The following is a 16550-nucleotide window of genomic DNA, read 5'->3' on the forward strand; positions in this document are numbered from 1 at the left end:
TTCGGGGCTTGTTGTGGGCAAAGTCCCTCACTTACATTAGGTACATTTGGCAGTGTGGGCAGGTGCCAAGTCCTGCTGGAAAATGAAATCAGCATATCCATAAATCTTGTCAGCAGAGGAAAGCATGAAGTACTCTAAAATTTCTTTGTAGATGGCTGCGCTGACTCTGGACTTGATATAGCACAGTTGCTCAGTGGTCCATAGTCCTGTTTTCAGATAAAAGTAAATTTTGAATTTCATTTGGAAATCTTGGTCCCAGAGTCTGGAGGAAGAGTGAAGAGGCCTCAATCCAAGTTGCCTGCGGTCCAGTGTGAAGTTTCCACAGTCCGTGATGGTTTGGGGAGCCATGTCATCTGCTGGTGTTGGTCCACTGAGTTATATCAAGTCCAGAGTCAACGCAGCCGTCTACCAGTGGTGATCGCCTCGATGCTGCGCCACATTGATGCTGTAATTCATGCAAAAGGAGCCCTGACCAAGTATTGAGTGCATATACTGTACATGCTTTTCCGAAGGCCAACATTTCGGTATTAAATTTTTTTTTGAAATTGGGCTTAAATAATATTCACATTTTCTGAGACACTAAATTGTGGGTTTTCATTAACTGTTAGCCATAACTATCAACATTAAAAGAAAAAAATGCTGGAAATAGATCACTCTGTGTGTAATGAATCTATATAATATGAATTTCACTTTTTAAATTGAATTACTGAAATAAGTTAACTCTTTGATGATATTCCTTTTCATTGAGAAGGACTTTACATATATATATATATATATATATATATATATATATATATATATAAAAACAATTAAAAAGAAGCAATACTTACTGTAGGGAACGCATTCATACTGAACCTCTAGATATTTGTAAGTTCCTGGGCAGGGGTCAGGAAAAACGTCCGGTCCAGCCACAACAGCACACTGCGTCCGATTATTGCATCTGAAATACAAAATATTGTTTAGAAGCCTTATTACGATCTTTAAAATATTTCATATTTTAAGGTGAGTCAAGTACCCTAAAATCGGAACTTTCCAAAACTATTTTGAAGTTTTCCATTGTTTTCTGGGTTTTCTAAATTACTCGAATACCCTATGACATAGACTACAACAAAAATCTTAAAATACAAAACTCAACCCCAAAATAACTCCGTAGGCGTATAGTAGAATAAGCACAATCAATTAAAGAGGCTCTGTCACCAGATTTTGCAACCCCTATCTGCTATTGCAGCAGATAGGCGCTGCAATGTAGATTACAGTAACGTTTTTATTTAAAAAAAACGAGCATTTTTGGCCAAGTTTTGGCTAAGTCGATCTTACCTGCAAACGCTGATGCTGCTGCAGAATCAACTGTAGCCTCTGCTGCCGATGTGGCCGTCACGATGCAGGACCTGTGAGTGACGTCACAGATCTGCACTGTAACAAGCTGGGCGTTCTGAAGAGAAGAGGATGTTACTTCTCATCAGAGCGCCCAGCTAGTAAAAGTATTAAAAACGCCCCGATGTACGCACCTAATACACGCCCACTTGGACTTTTACTTTTAAACACACCCACTTGGACTTTTGCATGCCTCATTTGCATAATTACAAAAATGGTCATAACTTGGCCAAAAATGCTCGTTTTTTAAAAATAAAAACGTTACTGTAATCTACATTGCAGCGCCTATCTGCTGCAATAGCAGATAGGGGTTGCAAAATCTGGTGACAGAGCCTCTTTAAATAACGTTAGCCATAGGCATTATTCTCCAGGAGTTTGAATTGCTTTTCTTTTTCTGCCAGGTTTTCCTTGAGATATCTCCATAAGGTTCTCTGGTCCCTCTTCACCACTCTTACATATTGTCCCTTGGAATCCATGGTTTCAATTGTTTACATTTATTGGTTCTCAGCCACATACTAAATAAATCTTGTGGTGTGGCATATATGATCTTATAAAATACTTAGAGGACAAAAGTATTTGGACATTTACACATTATGCCTACAGGAGCATTTATGACATCCCATTCTAAATCTATACGCATGAATATGGAGTTGGTCCTCCTTTGCAGCTCAAATAGCTTCCAAGATTTCCAAGATTTTGGAGTGTGACTGTGGGAATATTTAAAATTTAAAAGACAAGGCAGCACATCCAAAATAAATGGGAATTTATTCACCCACAAGTGCGACGTTTCAGTCCAATAGGACCTTCTCAGCCATGTGAAAATACAGAAAAATCACGGTATATAAGTACTCAGAGAGTCATAAGTACCAATAATACAATCAACTTAAAAAGTGCAGAAAAACATGAAATACATTCCAGTATATATCATAAAGTATATCACATAAGGCATATCAATGATAATAAGGGTAAAATATAGTAAATGTGCAAACAATGCGTTTAAGGCTATCATATAATATATAAAAATAACTAAAGTGCCTTATTTACCCAGGTGTAAGTTAGCTAAAAAGTGCAATGTACTACTACTACATACATTGCAGCGTGTGGACTTCCTGTGCCTCTGTCTTGGCGTCTCCAAATCTCTACTGCGTATGTCCATCCAAGACCTGTTGATGAATCACCCCTAGAGGGCGCAATAAGATCAAAGAGCGCATGCATGTTTGGGAAACTGATCAGACTTCTGTATCATATCCATATAAGTCATTCAGACTTCAATACCGCATGCGCACCACATAATGATATGGGGGTTGTTTTCCCAGGGATTGGCAGAGGCCCCTTAATTCCAGTGAAGGGAAATCTTAATTCTTCAGCATACCAAGAAATTTGGGACAATTGTATGCTTTCAACAACGCAATGTACATAAATGGCATGGTTAGGTGAGATTGTTGTGGAAGATCTTGACTTGCCTACGCAGAGCCCTGAGCTGAATCCCCATGAACACATTTGGGATTAACTAGAAAAGAGATTGCGAGCTAGCCCTTCTTACAAATTTTTCTTCTGGGTGAATGGACAAATATTCCCACAAAAGAGAGTAATCACAGAACCGGAGATTCAGAGTGAAGCACAATATAATGCGTGCAAGCCTCACAGGAACCTGATCCAAGGTTCCATGAATGGAAACCGTAAAATTCAAAAGAAAAGGCAGCACATCGAAAATAAATGGGAATTTATTCACCGACAAGTGCGACGTTTCAGTCCAATAGGACCTTTCTCAAGCATGTGAACATACAGAATAATAACAGTATATAAGGACTCAGAGAGTCATAAGTACCAATAATACAATCAACTTAAAAAGGGTAAAAAAAACATGAAATACATTCCAGTATATATCATAAAAGACATCACATAAAGCATATCAACTATAATAAGGGGTAAATATAATAAATGTGCAAACAATGCGTTTAAGGCTATCATATAATATATAAAAATAGCTAAAGTGCCTTATTTACCCAGGTGTAAGTGAGTTAAAAAGTGCAATGTACTACTACATACATTGCAGCGTGTGGACTTCCTGTGCCTCCGTCTTGGCGTCTCCAAATCTCTACTGCGCCTGTCCATCCAAGACCTGTTGATGAATCACCCCTAGAGGGCGCAATAACATCAAAGAGCGCATGAGTGTACGGAAAACTGATAAGACTTCTGTATCATATCCATATAAGTCATTCAGACTTCAATACCGCATGCGCACCATGATCAATATTCTACTGAGTCACATCAAAAGATGGATCTATGTGCTACCATGGAACTGTATATGCCCTATTATATAGACTCATATATAAGTAAGAAATATCAAAAATGATATCCTAACTGAAAAATAAAACATATACGTGCAATGAAAGAGAAAGCCTATATCAGGACTAGCAGGCAAAACTGCGCAGGCATGCCCTAAAAAACTAAGAAGTACACCAGCATAGGTCATTCTGATATTACTAATGAGAGCACTGTCTAGCCAAAAATACATCAAATATCACCTAGAAATAGACAACATTATTGTGGAAAGCATAGCTCCGGGCTGTTCTTTTACAAGGGGTAGTGAAAAATATATATATATAATGAGATATTATTCTCTACCTAAAATAAATATTGTTGTCATATAGACAAAGTGAAAAAAATAATAAATAAATATATATATATATATATATATATATATATATATATATTACATAAATATACAAAATCTGGGGTCATGTAATAGACCTATATGCAGAAGACATTTTTTACGAAGATAAAAATAATAAAACATTTTTATAATATAGGACCCCATAAATAAAGTTCAATGCCTAGCCGCCAGATTAATCCCAAAATGGGTTAACATTTAATATCAAGCTAACGTTTGCTGAATAGAAATATAGGATATCCCTAACATGTATATCTAATAAGAAAAGCTGAAAGGATATGTGTACTATTTATGCATGAGGTACAAATTACACAGGTCCAAGAGACAACGTGGCGGGAGAGTTGTTGTGGAACAATGAGGCCTTGGTGGCTACATTCTGGCAGGGACTCTCCCCTGAGATTAAGGACAAACTTGCCGCCCGAGATCTGCCATCCACCCTGGATGACCTCATCCTTCTGGCCGCCCGGATTGACATAAGGACACAAGAACGGTTCCAAGAGGCCTGTCGGGAGGGAGGTTCCCCTAGCCCGGCTCCTACTTTGCAACAACCCCTGCTGTCCTCATCATCTATTCCTCCAAAGGAGTCTTTGAGGATAGACCATTTGCAGCTGTCTACCTAGTTGAGACAACACAGACGCACTTCGGGACTTGGTCTGTATTAGAGCCTAGGGTTGGTTGGAGAGACAACCCTGGGTAAAGAAGGACTTTATTCGAAATTGACCATTCAGTGACCATAAAGTCCGGCGAAAAAACGCACCAGGTCTCTGCTTATCTGGTCTCTGGATCCGCAGCTAACTACATTCGGAGAGACCTGGTGCATCTTCTGCAGTTGCCCACAACCCTTCTGGAGAGGCCTTTGATGGTTGCATCTGTGAATGGACTACCTCTGCAAGACCTGGTTGTAGCTGTGACCAAGCCACTGAAGCTCCAAGTGGGAGCCCTTCATTCCGAGCTCCTCTTATTCTTTGTCCTGTCTAAGGCCCTCAACCCTGTGCTGCTGGGCCTGCCCTGGCTCCGACTACATGCCCCAGTTCTGGACTGGAATTCTGGAGAGGTCCTCCAGTGGGGCCCCCGAATGTCTTAACCGCTGCCTGGTACAAATTCATCCGGCTCAGTCTCCACTGCCTCAGTCCTTGGCAGGATTGCCTTGTCATTATTCTACGTTCTAGGATGTCTTCAGCAAGAAGGAGGCAGAGACGCTGCCCCCACACCGGGCGTATGACTGTCCTATCGAGCTAATTTCTTGTGCATTCCTTCCCCGTGGTTGGGTATATCCTCTCTCCTTGCCAGAGACTCAGTCCATGTCCGCCTATGTTAATTAGAATCTCGAGAGGGGCTTCATACGGAAGTCCTGCACTCTGGCAGGAGCCGATTTCTTCTTCGTCAAGAAAAAGGATTGTTCTCTGAGACATAGTTAAATACATAGTTACATAGTTTGTACGGTTGAAAAAAGACACATGTCCATCAAGTTCAACCAAGGGATGGGAAAGGGAAAGTGGGATGGGAAAGGGGAAGTAAAAAAATTCTACACATAGCAGTTAATATTTTTTTGTTCTAGGAAATTATCTAAGCCTTTTTTAAAGCCATCTACTGTCCCTGCTGCGACCAGCTCCTGCGGTAGGCTATTCCATAGATTAACAGTTCTCACAGTAAAGAAAGCTTGTCGCCTCTGCAGGTTGACCCTTTTTTTCTCCAGACGGAGGGAGTGCCCCCTTGTTTTTTGAGGGGGTTTTACATGGAACAGGATTTCACCATATTTTTTGTATGCGCCATTCATATATTTATATAAGTTAATCATGTCCCCCCTTAGTCGTCTTTTCTCAAGGCTAAATAGGTTTAGTTATTTTAATCTTTCCTCATAACTTAGATTCTCCATGCCCCTTATTAGCTTCGTTGCTCTTCTTTGTATTTTTTCCAACTCCAGGGCATCCTTTCTATGAACTGGAGCCCAGAACTGGACTGCATGTTCTAGATGAGGCCTCACTAATGCTTTGTAAAGTGGTAATATTACATCCCTGTCCCGCGAGTCCATGCCTCTTTTGATACACGACAATATTTTGCTGGCCTTTGAAGCAGCTGATTGACACTGCATGCTGAAATTTAGTTTATGATTTACAAGTACACCCAGATCCTTCTCAACAATTGACTCCCCCAGTGTAGCTCCCCCTAGGACATATGATGCTTGCAGGTTTTTCGTACCCAGATGCATAACTTTACATTTATCTACATTAAACTTCATTTGCCAAGTGGACGCCCAAACACTTAGTTTGTTTAAATCTGCCTGCAATTCACAAACATCTTCCATAGTCTGAACTATATTGCATAGCTTGGTGTCATCTGCAAAAATAGAAATAGTGCTATTAATCCCATCCTCTATATCATTAATAAATAAGTTGAATAATAGTGGTCCCAGCACTGAACCCGGGGGTACACCACTTATAACTGGGGACCATTCAGAGTAGGAATCATTGACCACAACTCTCTGGATACGGTCCTTGAGCCAATTCTCAATCCAATTACAAACTATACTTTCTAAGCCTATAGTCCTTAATTTATCCATTAGATGTCTATCAGGGACAGTGTCAAATGCCTTTGCAAAGTCCAAAAACACTATATCCACAGTGGCCCCTCTGTCTAGGCTTCTGCTTACCTCTTCATAAAAACAAATCAGGTTGGTTTGACAGCTTCTGTCCTTTGTAAAACCATGCTGGCTGTCACTTATAATACTATTTATTGTCACATAATTCTGTATATAGTCCCTCAATAGCCCCTCAAACATTTTCCCCACAATTGATGTTAAGCTTACTGGTCTATAATTACCCGGCGAAGACCTAGAGCCCTTTTTGAAAATAGGCACCACATTTGCCCTGCGCCAGTCCCTTGGCACTATACCACTCATGAGAGACTCTCTAAATATTATGAAGAGGGGGACAGAAATAACTGAACTAAGCTTTGATTTCAGAACTGTTTGACCGCATACGAGGAGCCAAATTCGGCCTGTGTCTTCCGTGGTCTTCCTGGAGTTCGTTAATGACATCCTCCATGACCTCCTCTATGTTTGTGTTGTGGTCTATCTTGATGACATCTTGATTTTATCTCCAGATCCGATGACTCATCAGAGAGATGTCCGTCAAGTTTTGCTGTGATTAAGGGAGAATCGCCTGTACGCCAAGTTTGAAAAGTGCGTGTTTGAGAGAAGTTCTTTACTCTTCCTGGGCTACATCATCTCGGATCTATGCCTCAAGATGGATCCTGAGAATGTAAAGGCCGTCCTGGAATGGCCACATCCTCAAGGCTTGAGATTCATACAGCGTTTCCTGGGATTCACCAATTTCTACAGACAGTTCATTCCAAACTTCTCCGCATTGACATCTCCTATCTCCACCCTCACCAAGAAAGGCATGAACGCCAAGGTGTGGACTCCAGAAGCGGAATCCGCATTTAATAGCCTGAAGAGTGCCTTCACGTCTGCCTGTATCCTCCATCATCCAGATGTATCTCAATAGTTTTCGTTGGATGTGGATGCCTTCTCTGTTGGTGCTGGTGTCACGTAGCGGGTCAGTGGACCCACTAGACTGTACCGCCGTAGCGGGGAGGCAGCTGGCCTAACAACAGGAAACCCCAGCAATACAATGTCCCGCACAAGGGTACCTGGATAGTCCAGACAGTGGCCGCAGCTCTGGCACTGATGGAGATGGGTGCAGCAGATAACGCCAAACGAGGCGGATGACACAGGTGCCGCAGGTTGCGCCAGATGTGGCGGATTCCTCCGGACGTGGCAGATGACACAGGACGTGGCGGATTCCTCTGGATGTGGCAGATGACACAGGACGTGGCGGATTCCTCTGGATGTGGCAGATGACACAGGACATGGCGGATTCCTCCGGACGTGGCAGTTGACACAGGACATGGCACGACTCGATACTAAAGACACAGCACGTGAAACAGGAACAGGTAACAAGGCACGGGTAACAACTGGAACGGGAAACACTAAGGGACCATTTGCAAGACAGACTGGGAAAACTAACAACGCTCAGGCAACGATCAGAAGGCCTGGGGCCTTCGTATAGACCAGGAAATCGTGGCAGTTGATGATGATGACGGATCCATGGCTGCGGGCGTCGGGAGGTGAGTAAACCCGACGGCCCACGGCCATGGACGCTACAGTATCCCCCCTCTTACGCCCCCTCTTCTTGGGGCCAGAGCAAGAGAGGAATTTATTAATAAGCGCAGGGGCGCTCTCCAGGACCTCTCCTCAGGACCAAACCCTCTCCAGTCCACCAAATAGAAAGTCCTTCCTCCTACCCTCTTGCAGTCCAGGATCTCCCTCACCTCGAATATATCATACAAACCGCTGGGAGCAACTGTGGAACTAGAAGTCTTGCTGTAGCGGTTCAGGACCACTGGCTTCAGGAGGGACACATGGAAGGAGTTAGGGATTCTGAGGGTAGGAGGCAGACGCAGCTTATAGGAGACAGGGTTGATCTGTTGCAGGATCTCGAAAGGACCAAGGAACCTGGGAGCAAACTTGTATGAAGGCACCCTCAAGCGAATGTTCCGAGAGGACAGCCAAACTTTAGTCCCTGGAAGATACTGAGGCGGCTCTCTTCTCCTAGTATCTGCTTTTCGCTTCATGCAATCGACTGCCAGTAAAATAGAGGACCGGGTCTGTTGCCAGATTTGCAAAGAGTCCCCATAAGCAGAGTCAGCAGCAGTTACTTGAGATGTGGTCGACACTGGGAGAGGGACTCTAGGATGTTGACTGTACACAATGTGAAATGGAGTGGAAGTGGTGGATTCACTTGTGTGGTTGTTGTATGAGAATTTGGCCCATGGAAGAAGCTGTACCCAGTTATCATGCTGTGAAGAGATGAAGTGGCGGAGATAATTCTCCATGATCTGGTTGATCCTCTCAACTTGCCCATTGGACTGGGGGTGATAAACTGAGGAAAAGTCCAATCTCACATCCAGGAGTTTACAGAGGGCTCTCCAGAACTTTAAAGTAAAGTTAACGCCCCCGGTCGGACACAATGTGTAGAGGCAAGTCATGCAAGCGAAAGATGTGTAGAATGAATGGACTCGCCAGTCGAGCAGCAGAAGGTAGGCCGGTCAGCGGGATAAAATGTGCCATCTTAGAGAACCGGTCCACCACCACCCAGACAGTGTTGCATCCTGCTGAGGGGGGAATGTCTGTGACAAAGTCCATCGCAATGTGCTGCCAGGGGGCATTGAGTACAGGAAGAAGTTGAAGCAGGCCGGCAGGCTTGGAGTGAGTAACTTTGTTAGAGGCACACACCGTGCAAGAAGAGACAAAGTCCAGAACATCTTTAGATAGCGTAGGCTACCAGTAGTGACGAGCAATCAGGTCTCGGGTTTTACGGACACCAGTGTGCCCAGCCAGTTTAGAACTGTGTCCCCAGCGAAGAATTCTTCTCCTGTCTGCCAACCGAACAAAAGTCCTCCCAGGAGGGATGTCTCTAACCTGCAGAGGATTAGCAGTGACAATGCAGGACGGGTCTATGATAGTCTGAAGGGACTCCACCGTTTCTTCTGTCTCAAACGATCTGGACAGGGCATTGGCCCTCACATTCTTGTCCGCGGGATGGTAGTGGAGCACAAACTGGAAACGGGTGAAGAACAGCGACCACCTGGCTTGACGGGGATTCAGTCGTTGTGCAGACTGAAGGTAGGTAAGGTTTTTGTGGTCGGTGAAGATCAGGATGGGGTGAGCAGCACCCTCTAGAAGATGTCTCCACTCCTCCAGAGCCAATTTGATGGCCAGCAGCTCCCGATCTCCAATAGAGTAATTGCGCTCAGCAGAAGAAAAATGCCTTGAGTAGTAGCCACATACCACTGCCTTTCCTTTGGAGCTCGTCTTGAACAGAAGTGCACCTGCACCAACAGAGGAAGCGTCCACTTCCAGTGAGAACTGCCGAGATACGCCAGGATGATGGAGGATCGAAGCTGAAGTGAAGGCTTTCTTGAGGCTAATAAATGCGGACTCTGCCTTTTGGAGTCCACACCTTGGCGTTCACACCCTTCTTGGTAAGGGTAGAGATGGGAGCCGTCAGAGAAGGGAAGTTAGGAATAATTTGCCGCTAGAAATTGGTGAATCCCAGGAACCGCTGTATGGCCCTTAAGCCTTGAGGACGTGGCCACTCCAGGACAGCTTTCACTTTCTCTGGATCCATCTTGAGGCCTTGATCCGAGATGATGTAGCCCAGGAAGGGCAGATAACTCTTCTCAAAGACGCACTTCTCCAGCTTGGCGTATAAATGATTCTCCCTTAATCGTAGTAGAACCTGACGGACATGCCTCCGATGAGTCGTCGGATCTGGGGAGAAAATCAAAATATCATCGAGATAAACAACAACACCAACATAGAGGAGATCTGGGAAGATATCATTAACGAACTCCTGAAACACTGCGGGACCATTACACAGTCCGAAGGGCATCACTAGGAATCCGGACTAGATTATAAACCCCCCGCAGGTCTAGCTTAGAACATTTTTTGGCTCCTCGTATGCGATCAAACAGCTCAGATATAAGTGGCAACGGGTATTTGTTCTTGACTGTGATCTGGTTGAGACCACGGTAGTCAATGCAGGGTCGAAGGGATCCGTCCTTCTTTTTAACGAAGAAGAGTCCAGCCCCGGCCGGGGAGGAAGACTTTCGTATGAAACCCCTCTTCATATTCTCCTTGATATAGGCCGACATGGATAAAGACTCAGGCAAGGAGAGCGGATATACTCGACCACGGGGGAGAGAGGCATTAGGAACCAGTTCAATGGGGCAGTAATAAGTCCGATGTGGAGGCAGCGTCTCAGCCTCCCTTTTGCTGAAAACATCTGCATACTGAGCAAACTGGGAAGGCAGTCCCGCCAATGACTGAGGCAGAGGAGGCTTGACAGGATGGATCTGCAACAGACAACGACCATGGCACTTGGAGCCCCATGGGAGAACCTCTCCTGAATTCCAGTCCAGGACTGTTGAAGCCAAGGAAGGCCCAGTAGAACAGGATTGATGGCCTTGGGCAAAACAAGGAAAGAAATTAGTTCAAAATGTAGGACTCCAACCTGGAGCTTCAACGGCTTAGTTTTAGAAACGATGGGATCAGGCAGAGGCAGTCCATTAACTGAGGCAACAGCCAAAGACGTCTCTAGGGGGACTGTGGGCAACTGAAGATGATCCACAAGCTCTTTCTGGATGAGGTGTGCAGCAGAACCAGAGTCAAGATAGGCAGAAACTTGATGCGTCCTCTCGCCGGATACTAGGGTCACAGGAGTAGTCAGCTTGGAACAGAATGCTTTATTAGGTACCGTTCCATCTAGGGTTGTCTCTCCAATCAGTCCTAGGCAATGGGGTCTCCCTGGCCTCTGTGGACACAGGCGCACAATATGGCCTCCGAGGCCGCAATATAGACAAAGTCCAGAAGTGCGTCTGCGTTGTCTCTCCTGGGTAGACAATTTGACTTAGTTACTCTGCATAGGATCCTCTGGTAGGACGACTGAGGAGGATTGCTGAAAAGGAGAATCCAGCCTAGGAAGTTCTCTCTCCCGGAGAACCTCTTGGGAACGCTCCCGGATCCTCATGTCAACTCGGTAGGCGAGTAGGATAAGATCGTCCAGGGTAGATTGCAGATTACGAGCAGCCAGCTCGTCCTTGATCCCTGAAGACAATCCCTGCCAGAATGTGGTCACCAAAGCCTCGTTATTCCAGGTCAATTCAGCAGCCAGGATACGGAACTGAATTGCATACTCACCCACGGAGAGTTCTCCCTGATGTAAGGTCAGCAAGGATGCAGCAGCCGAAGAAACTCTCCCAGGTTCCTCAAAGATCGAGCGGAAGCTCTGTAAGAAGCACTGCAAGTCACAGGTCTCTGGTCCCTGATGTTCCCACAGATTAGCCCATGCCAGGGCTTTGCCAGTAAGGAGAGAGATGATGAAGGCGATCCTGATATCGTCCGAAAAGAAGGATCTGGCATGTAATCTGAAGTGGATCAGGCACTGATTCAAAAATCCCCTGAAGGACTTCGGATCTCCATCATAGCGTGGAGGTAGCGGCAAGAAACACAGGGGATTTGTACCGGTACAGACAGGAAGTGTAGCAGGAGGAACAGCAGGAATGGGTGCAGTGATGAATGTGGTTGGAGCAAGCAGCAATGGTGTTCACTTACAGGAAGAGTTGGTCTTGTCGTGACTGGAGATCCTCCATCTCGGCCAACATGGCTTGTTTCGTCAAAGTCTCAGGTTGACCGGCGGGGTCCATGGCCTGAGCGTACTTTCACGTATCGGGTTAGTGGACCCACTAGGCCGTACCGCCGTAGCGGGGAGGCAGCTGGCCAAACAACAGGAAACCCCAGCAATACCATGTCCCGCACAAGGGTACCTGGATAGTCCAGACAGTGACCGCAGCTCTGGCACTGATGGAGATGGGTGCAGCAGATAACGCCAAACGTGGCGGATGACACAGGTGCCGCAGGTTGTGCCAGATGTGGCGGATTCCTCCGGACGTGGCAGATGACACAGGACGTTGCGGATTACTCTGGACGTGGCAGATGTCACAGGACGTGGCAAATTCCTTCGGACGTGGCAGATGACACAGGACGTGGCACAACTCGATACTAAAGGCACAGCACGGGAAACAGGAACAGGTAACAAAGCACGGGTAACAACTGGAACGGGAAACACTAAGGGACCATTTGCAAGACAGACTGGGAAAACTAACAACGCTCAGGCAAGGATCAGAACGCCTGGGGCCTTCTTATAGACCAGGAAATCGTGGCAGTTGATGATGACAATTTCCTTTGTGCGCGCGCTGGCCCTTTAAGGCCGGTCACGAGCGTGCGCGCACCCTACGGGACACAGCAGACCGGAGCGGAAGGGAGCGCTAGCGTCTCCTAGGAAGGAGATGGGGACCAGCGCTCACGGATCCATGGTTGCGGGCGTAGGGAGGTGAGTAAACCCGTTGGCCCGCGGCCATGGACGCTACAGCTTGTGCACTCCTGTTCCAGAGAGGGCAAGACAATGGTATGTGGCTATTACTCTAAACTCTTCTCTTCCGCAGAACACAACTACTCTATTGGGGATTGGGAGTTACTGGCCATCAAATTGGCTCTGGAGGAGTGGAGACATCTTCTAGAGGGCATAGTTCATGCTATCTTGATATTCACTGACCACAAGAATCTCACCTATCTCCAGACGACCCAACGGCTGAACCCTCGTCAGGCCAGGTGGTCGCTGTTCTTTGCCCGGTTCTAGTTTGAGCTCCACTACGTCCGGCCGACAAGAATGTGAGGGCTGATGCCTTGTCCATGTCGTTCGAGACAGAGGACACCATGGAGTTTCCACAAAGTATTATTGACCCGTCTTGCATTGTCTCGGTCAACCCTCTGCAAGTTAGAGACATCTCTCCGGGGGGCACTTTTGTGCGCCTGGCAGACAGAGGTAGAATCCTCAGCTAGGGACACAGCGCTATACTGGTAGGTCACGCGGGTACCCGTAAGACCCGAGACCTTTTTGCCCATCATTTCTGGTGCCCAAAGTCATCATGGAATTTGTTTCATCCTGCTCGGTGTGTGCAGCTAACAAGGTTGCTCACTCCAAACCTGCTGGCCTGCTCCAGCCGCTGCCTGTACCCGATGCTCCCTGGCAGCATATAGCAATGGACTTTGTTATGGACCTGCCTCCAGCACTCACTTCGGCCTATCTTGGCCGGGTCCCTTAGGGACGCTGCCTTAGTGTTTCCCAGTGTTCCCATTCCTGCTACCTGTATCCTGTGTCCCGTGCTATCCAGAACCAAGTGCCGTATAGAGTTGGAGTTATGCTGCGCTGAGTACTACACCTGTCCTGTTACAAGCCTGGTGTCTGCCTGCTGCCAAAGTCTCATCCAAGCCGGTCATGCTGCTGTCTAAAGTTGCCACAGGTACACCTATTTGAACTATAGACTTTGACCTGTGTCCTGTTGGCCAGCTGCCATAACGTTAAGGTATGGCCCAGTGACAAATACATTATCACCTAATGGTTTTAACCTTGACTTTAAGGTTAGCATTGGCGTCACATGAAGGATAACGCTATGGGAAACGCCTGTAATTTCTGAATATGTCCCTAATATGGTATGGTAAACTGAACATACATATACTCTATAATAACCTGATCACCTTATATTATATGATCCAATATATAGGTTGTGTGACTATATATTAATTTTCTCTTTGTACATTTTTTATATTTTTCCCTAGATGGAAATGGATGTGTGGATTACCCACTCTGAACTCCATTATTCTATTCTCCTTATATGCGGACCACCATTTTGTACATTGTCTCTTGGACCTGTGTAAATTGTACCTCATGCATAAATAGTACACATACCCTTTCAGCTTTTATTAGATATACATGTTAGGGATATCCTATATTTCTATTCATCAAACGTTAGCTTGATATTAAATATTAACCCATTTTGGGATTAATCTGGCGGCTAGGCATTGAACTTTATTCATGGGGTCCAATATTATAATTGTTTTTTATTATGTTTACCTTAGTAAAAAAGGTCATCTACATTTAGGTCTATTACATGACCCTAGATTTTATCAATTCTTTTTTTCATTATAATTCTTTATATATGTATATATTTTTTTCACTTTGTCTATGTGACAGCAATATTTATTTTTTAGCAGATAATAAAATCTCATTTTATATATGTATATATATATATATATATATATATATATATATATATATATTTACTGTCGTGGAAATCCATCGCTCAAAATATATTAGACTGAAATTTATACGAGTCCAAACAGACTCTCAAGGCCAGACCCCATTAGTCAGTATCCTAATTAGGATATTTCACCGATATATATCGAGAGAGGAGAAGAAAACACACAGACACGCTGATATGTTCAAAAATGCTTCTCTGAAGGATTTATTACCAGACTCAAACTGTTTAACTGAAATTCAGAATGGGTGTAGGCTTGAGGTAAACCAATCAGAGACAATGTAACAATATTTGTTATTCAGTAAAAAGCATACAATAAAATACATCCCAGATACATCAGTATAATTCTTCACACATTAGGTTTTTGCAGGCCTTATCACTTTTGGACAGAATGTTCTCGTGGAGATTGGGGAGAGACCTTCCTTCACGCATACTTGCCACCCTCCCATCTCCCTCCCTGTCCATTCTTTACCAACTTCGCATGGGAACCAAGGTCAAAGATAAAACATACGAAATCAACATTACTTGTATTAAAGGAACAATGACTTTTCTATTCACTACAATAAAACCAAGATGGGAACTCCAGACAAGATGGCTGCTGCACGAAACTAAATCATTTAAACATTATCATCACTTTCACATAATACATATCTTAGTAATTCGGCATCCTGCTTGATAATTCACAATGTAATTTCATACAGAGAATATAAGCAAATAAATCATCCTTCACAATATATATATATATATATTTCACTACCCCTTGTAAAAGAACAGCCCGGAGCTATGCTTTCCACAATAATGTTGTCTATTTCTAGGTTATATTTGATGTATTTTTGGCTAGACAGTGCTCTCATTAGTAATATCAGAATGACCTATGCTGATGTATTATAGATGTACTTCTTAGTTTTTTAGGGCACGCATGCACAGTTTTACCTGCTAGTCTTGATATAGGCTTTCTCTTTCATTGCACTTATATGTTTTATTTTTCAGTTAGGATATCATTTTTGATATTTCTTACTTATATATGAGTCTATATAATAGGGCATATACAGTTCCATGAGATGGTAGCACATAGATCCATCTTTTGATGTGACTCAGTAGAATATTGATCATGGTGCGCATGCGGTATTGAAGTCTGAATGACTTATATGGATATGATACAGAAGTCTTATCAGTTTTCCGTACACTCATGCGCTCTTTGATGTTATTGCGCCCTCTAGGGGTGATTCATCAACAGGTCTTGGATGGACAGGCGCAGTAGAGATTTGGAGACGCCAAGACGGAGGCACAGGAAGTCCACACGCTGCAATGTATGTAGTAGTACATTGCACTTTTTAACTCACTTACACCTGGGTAAATAAGGCACTTTAGCTATTTTTATATATTATATGATAGCCTTAAACGCATTGTTTGCACATTTATTATATTTACCCCTTATTATAGTTGATATGCTTTATGTGATGTCTTTTATGATATATACTGGAATGTATTTCATGGTTTTTTTACCCTTTTTAAGTTGATTGTATTATTGGTACTTATGACTCTCTGAGTCCTTATATACTGTTATTATTCTGTATGTTCACATGCTTGAGAAAGGTCCTATTGGACTGAAACGTCGCACTTGTCGGTGAATAAATTCCCATTTATTTTCGATGTGCTGCCTTTTCTTTTGAATTTTACGGTTTCCATTCATGGAACCTTGGATCAGGTTCCTGTGAGGCTTGCACGCATTATATTGTGCTTCACTCTGAATCTCCGGTTCTGTGATTACTCTCTTTTGTGG

At 44.2% G+C, this 16550-nt stretch overlaps 1 protein-coding gene across 9 annotated transcripts in view; it reads right to left on the reverse strand.

The window, feature by feature from the left end:
• Positions 1–16550, reverse strand: part of ADGRL3 (adhesion G protein-coupled receptor L3) — a 2099109-nt gene that overhangs the window by 1698875 nt on the left and 383684 nt on the right. For all 9 annotated transcript variants that reach the window (XM_075863876.1, XM_075863871.1, XM_075863866.1 and 6 more), the window contains exon 5: positions 831–940. In XM_075863876.1, the coding sequence (XP_075719991.1) occupies positions 831–940 (110 nt within the window). The remainder of the gene's footprint in view (positions 1–830; positions 941–16550) is intronic.

Source organism: Rhinoderma darwinii, chromosome 1 (assembly GCF_050947455.1).
Source record: "Rhinoderma darwinii isolate aRhiDar2 chromosome 1, aRhiDar2.hap1, whole genome shotgun sequence".
In the NCBI taxonomy this organism is placed as follows: Eukaryota; Metazoa; Chordata; class Amphibia; order Anura; family Rhinodermatidae; genus Rhinoderma; species Rhinoderma darwinii.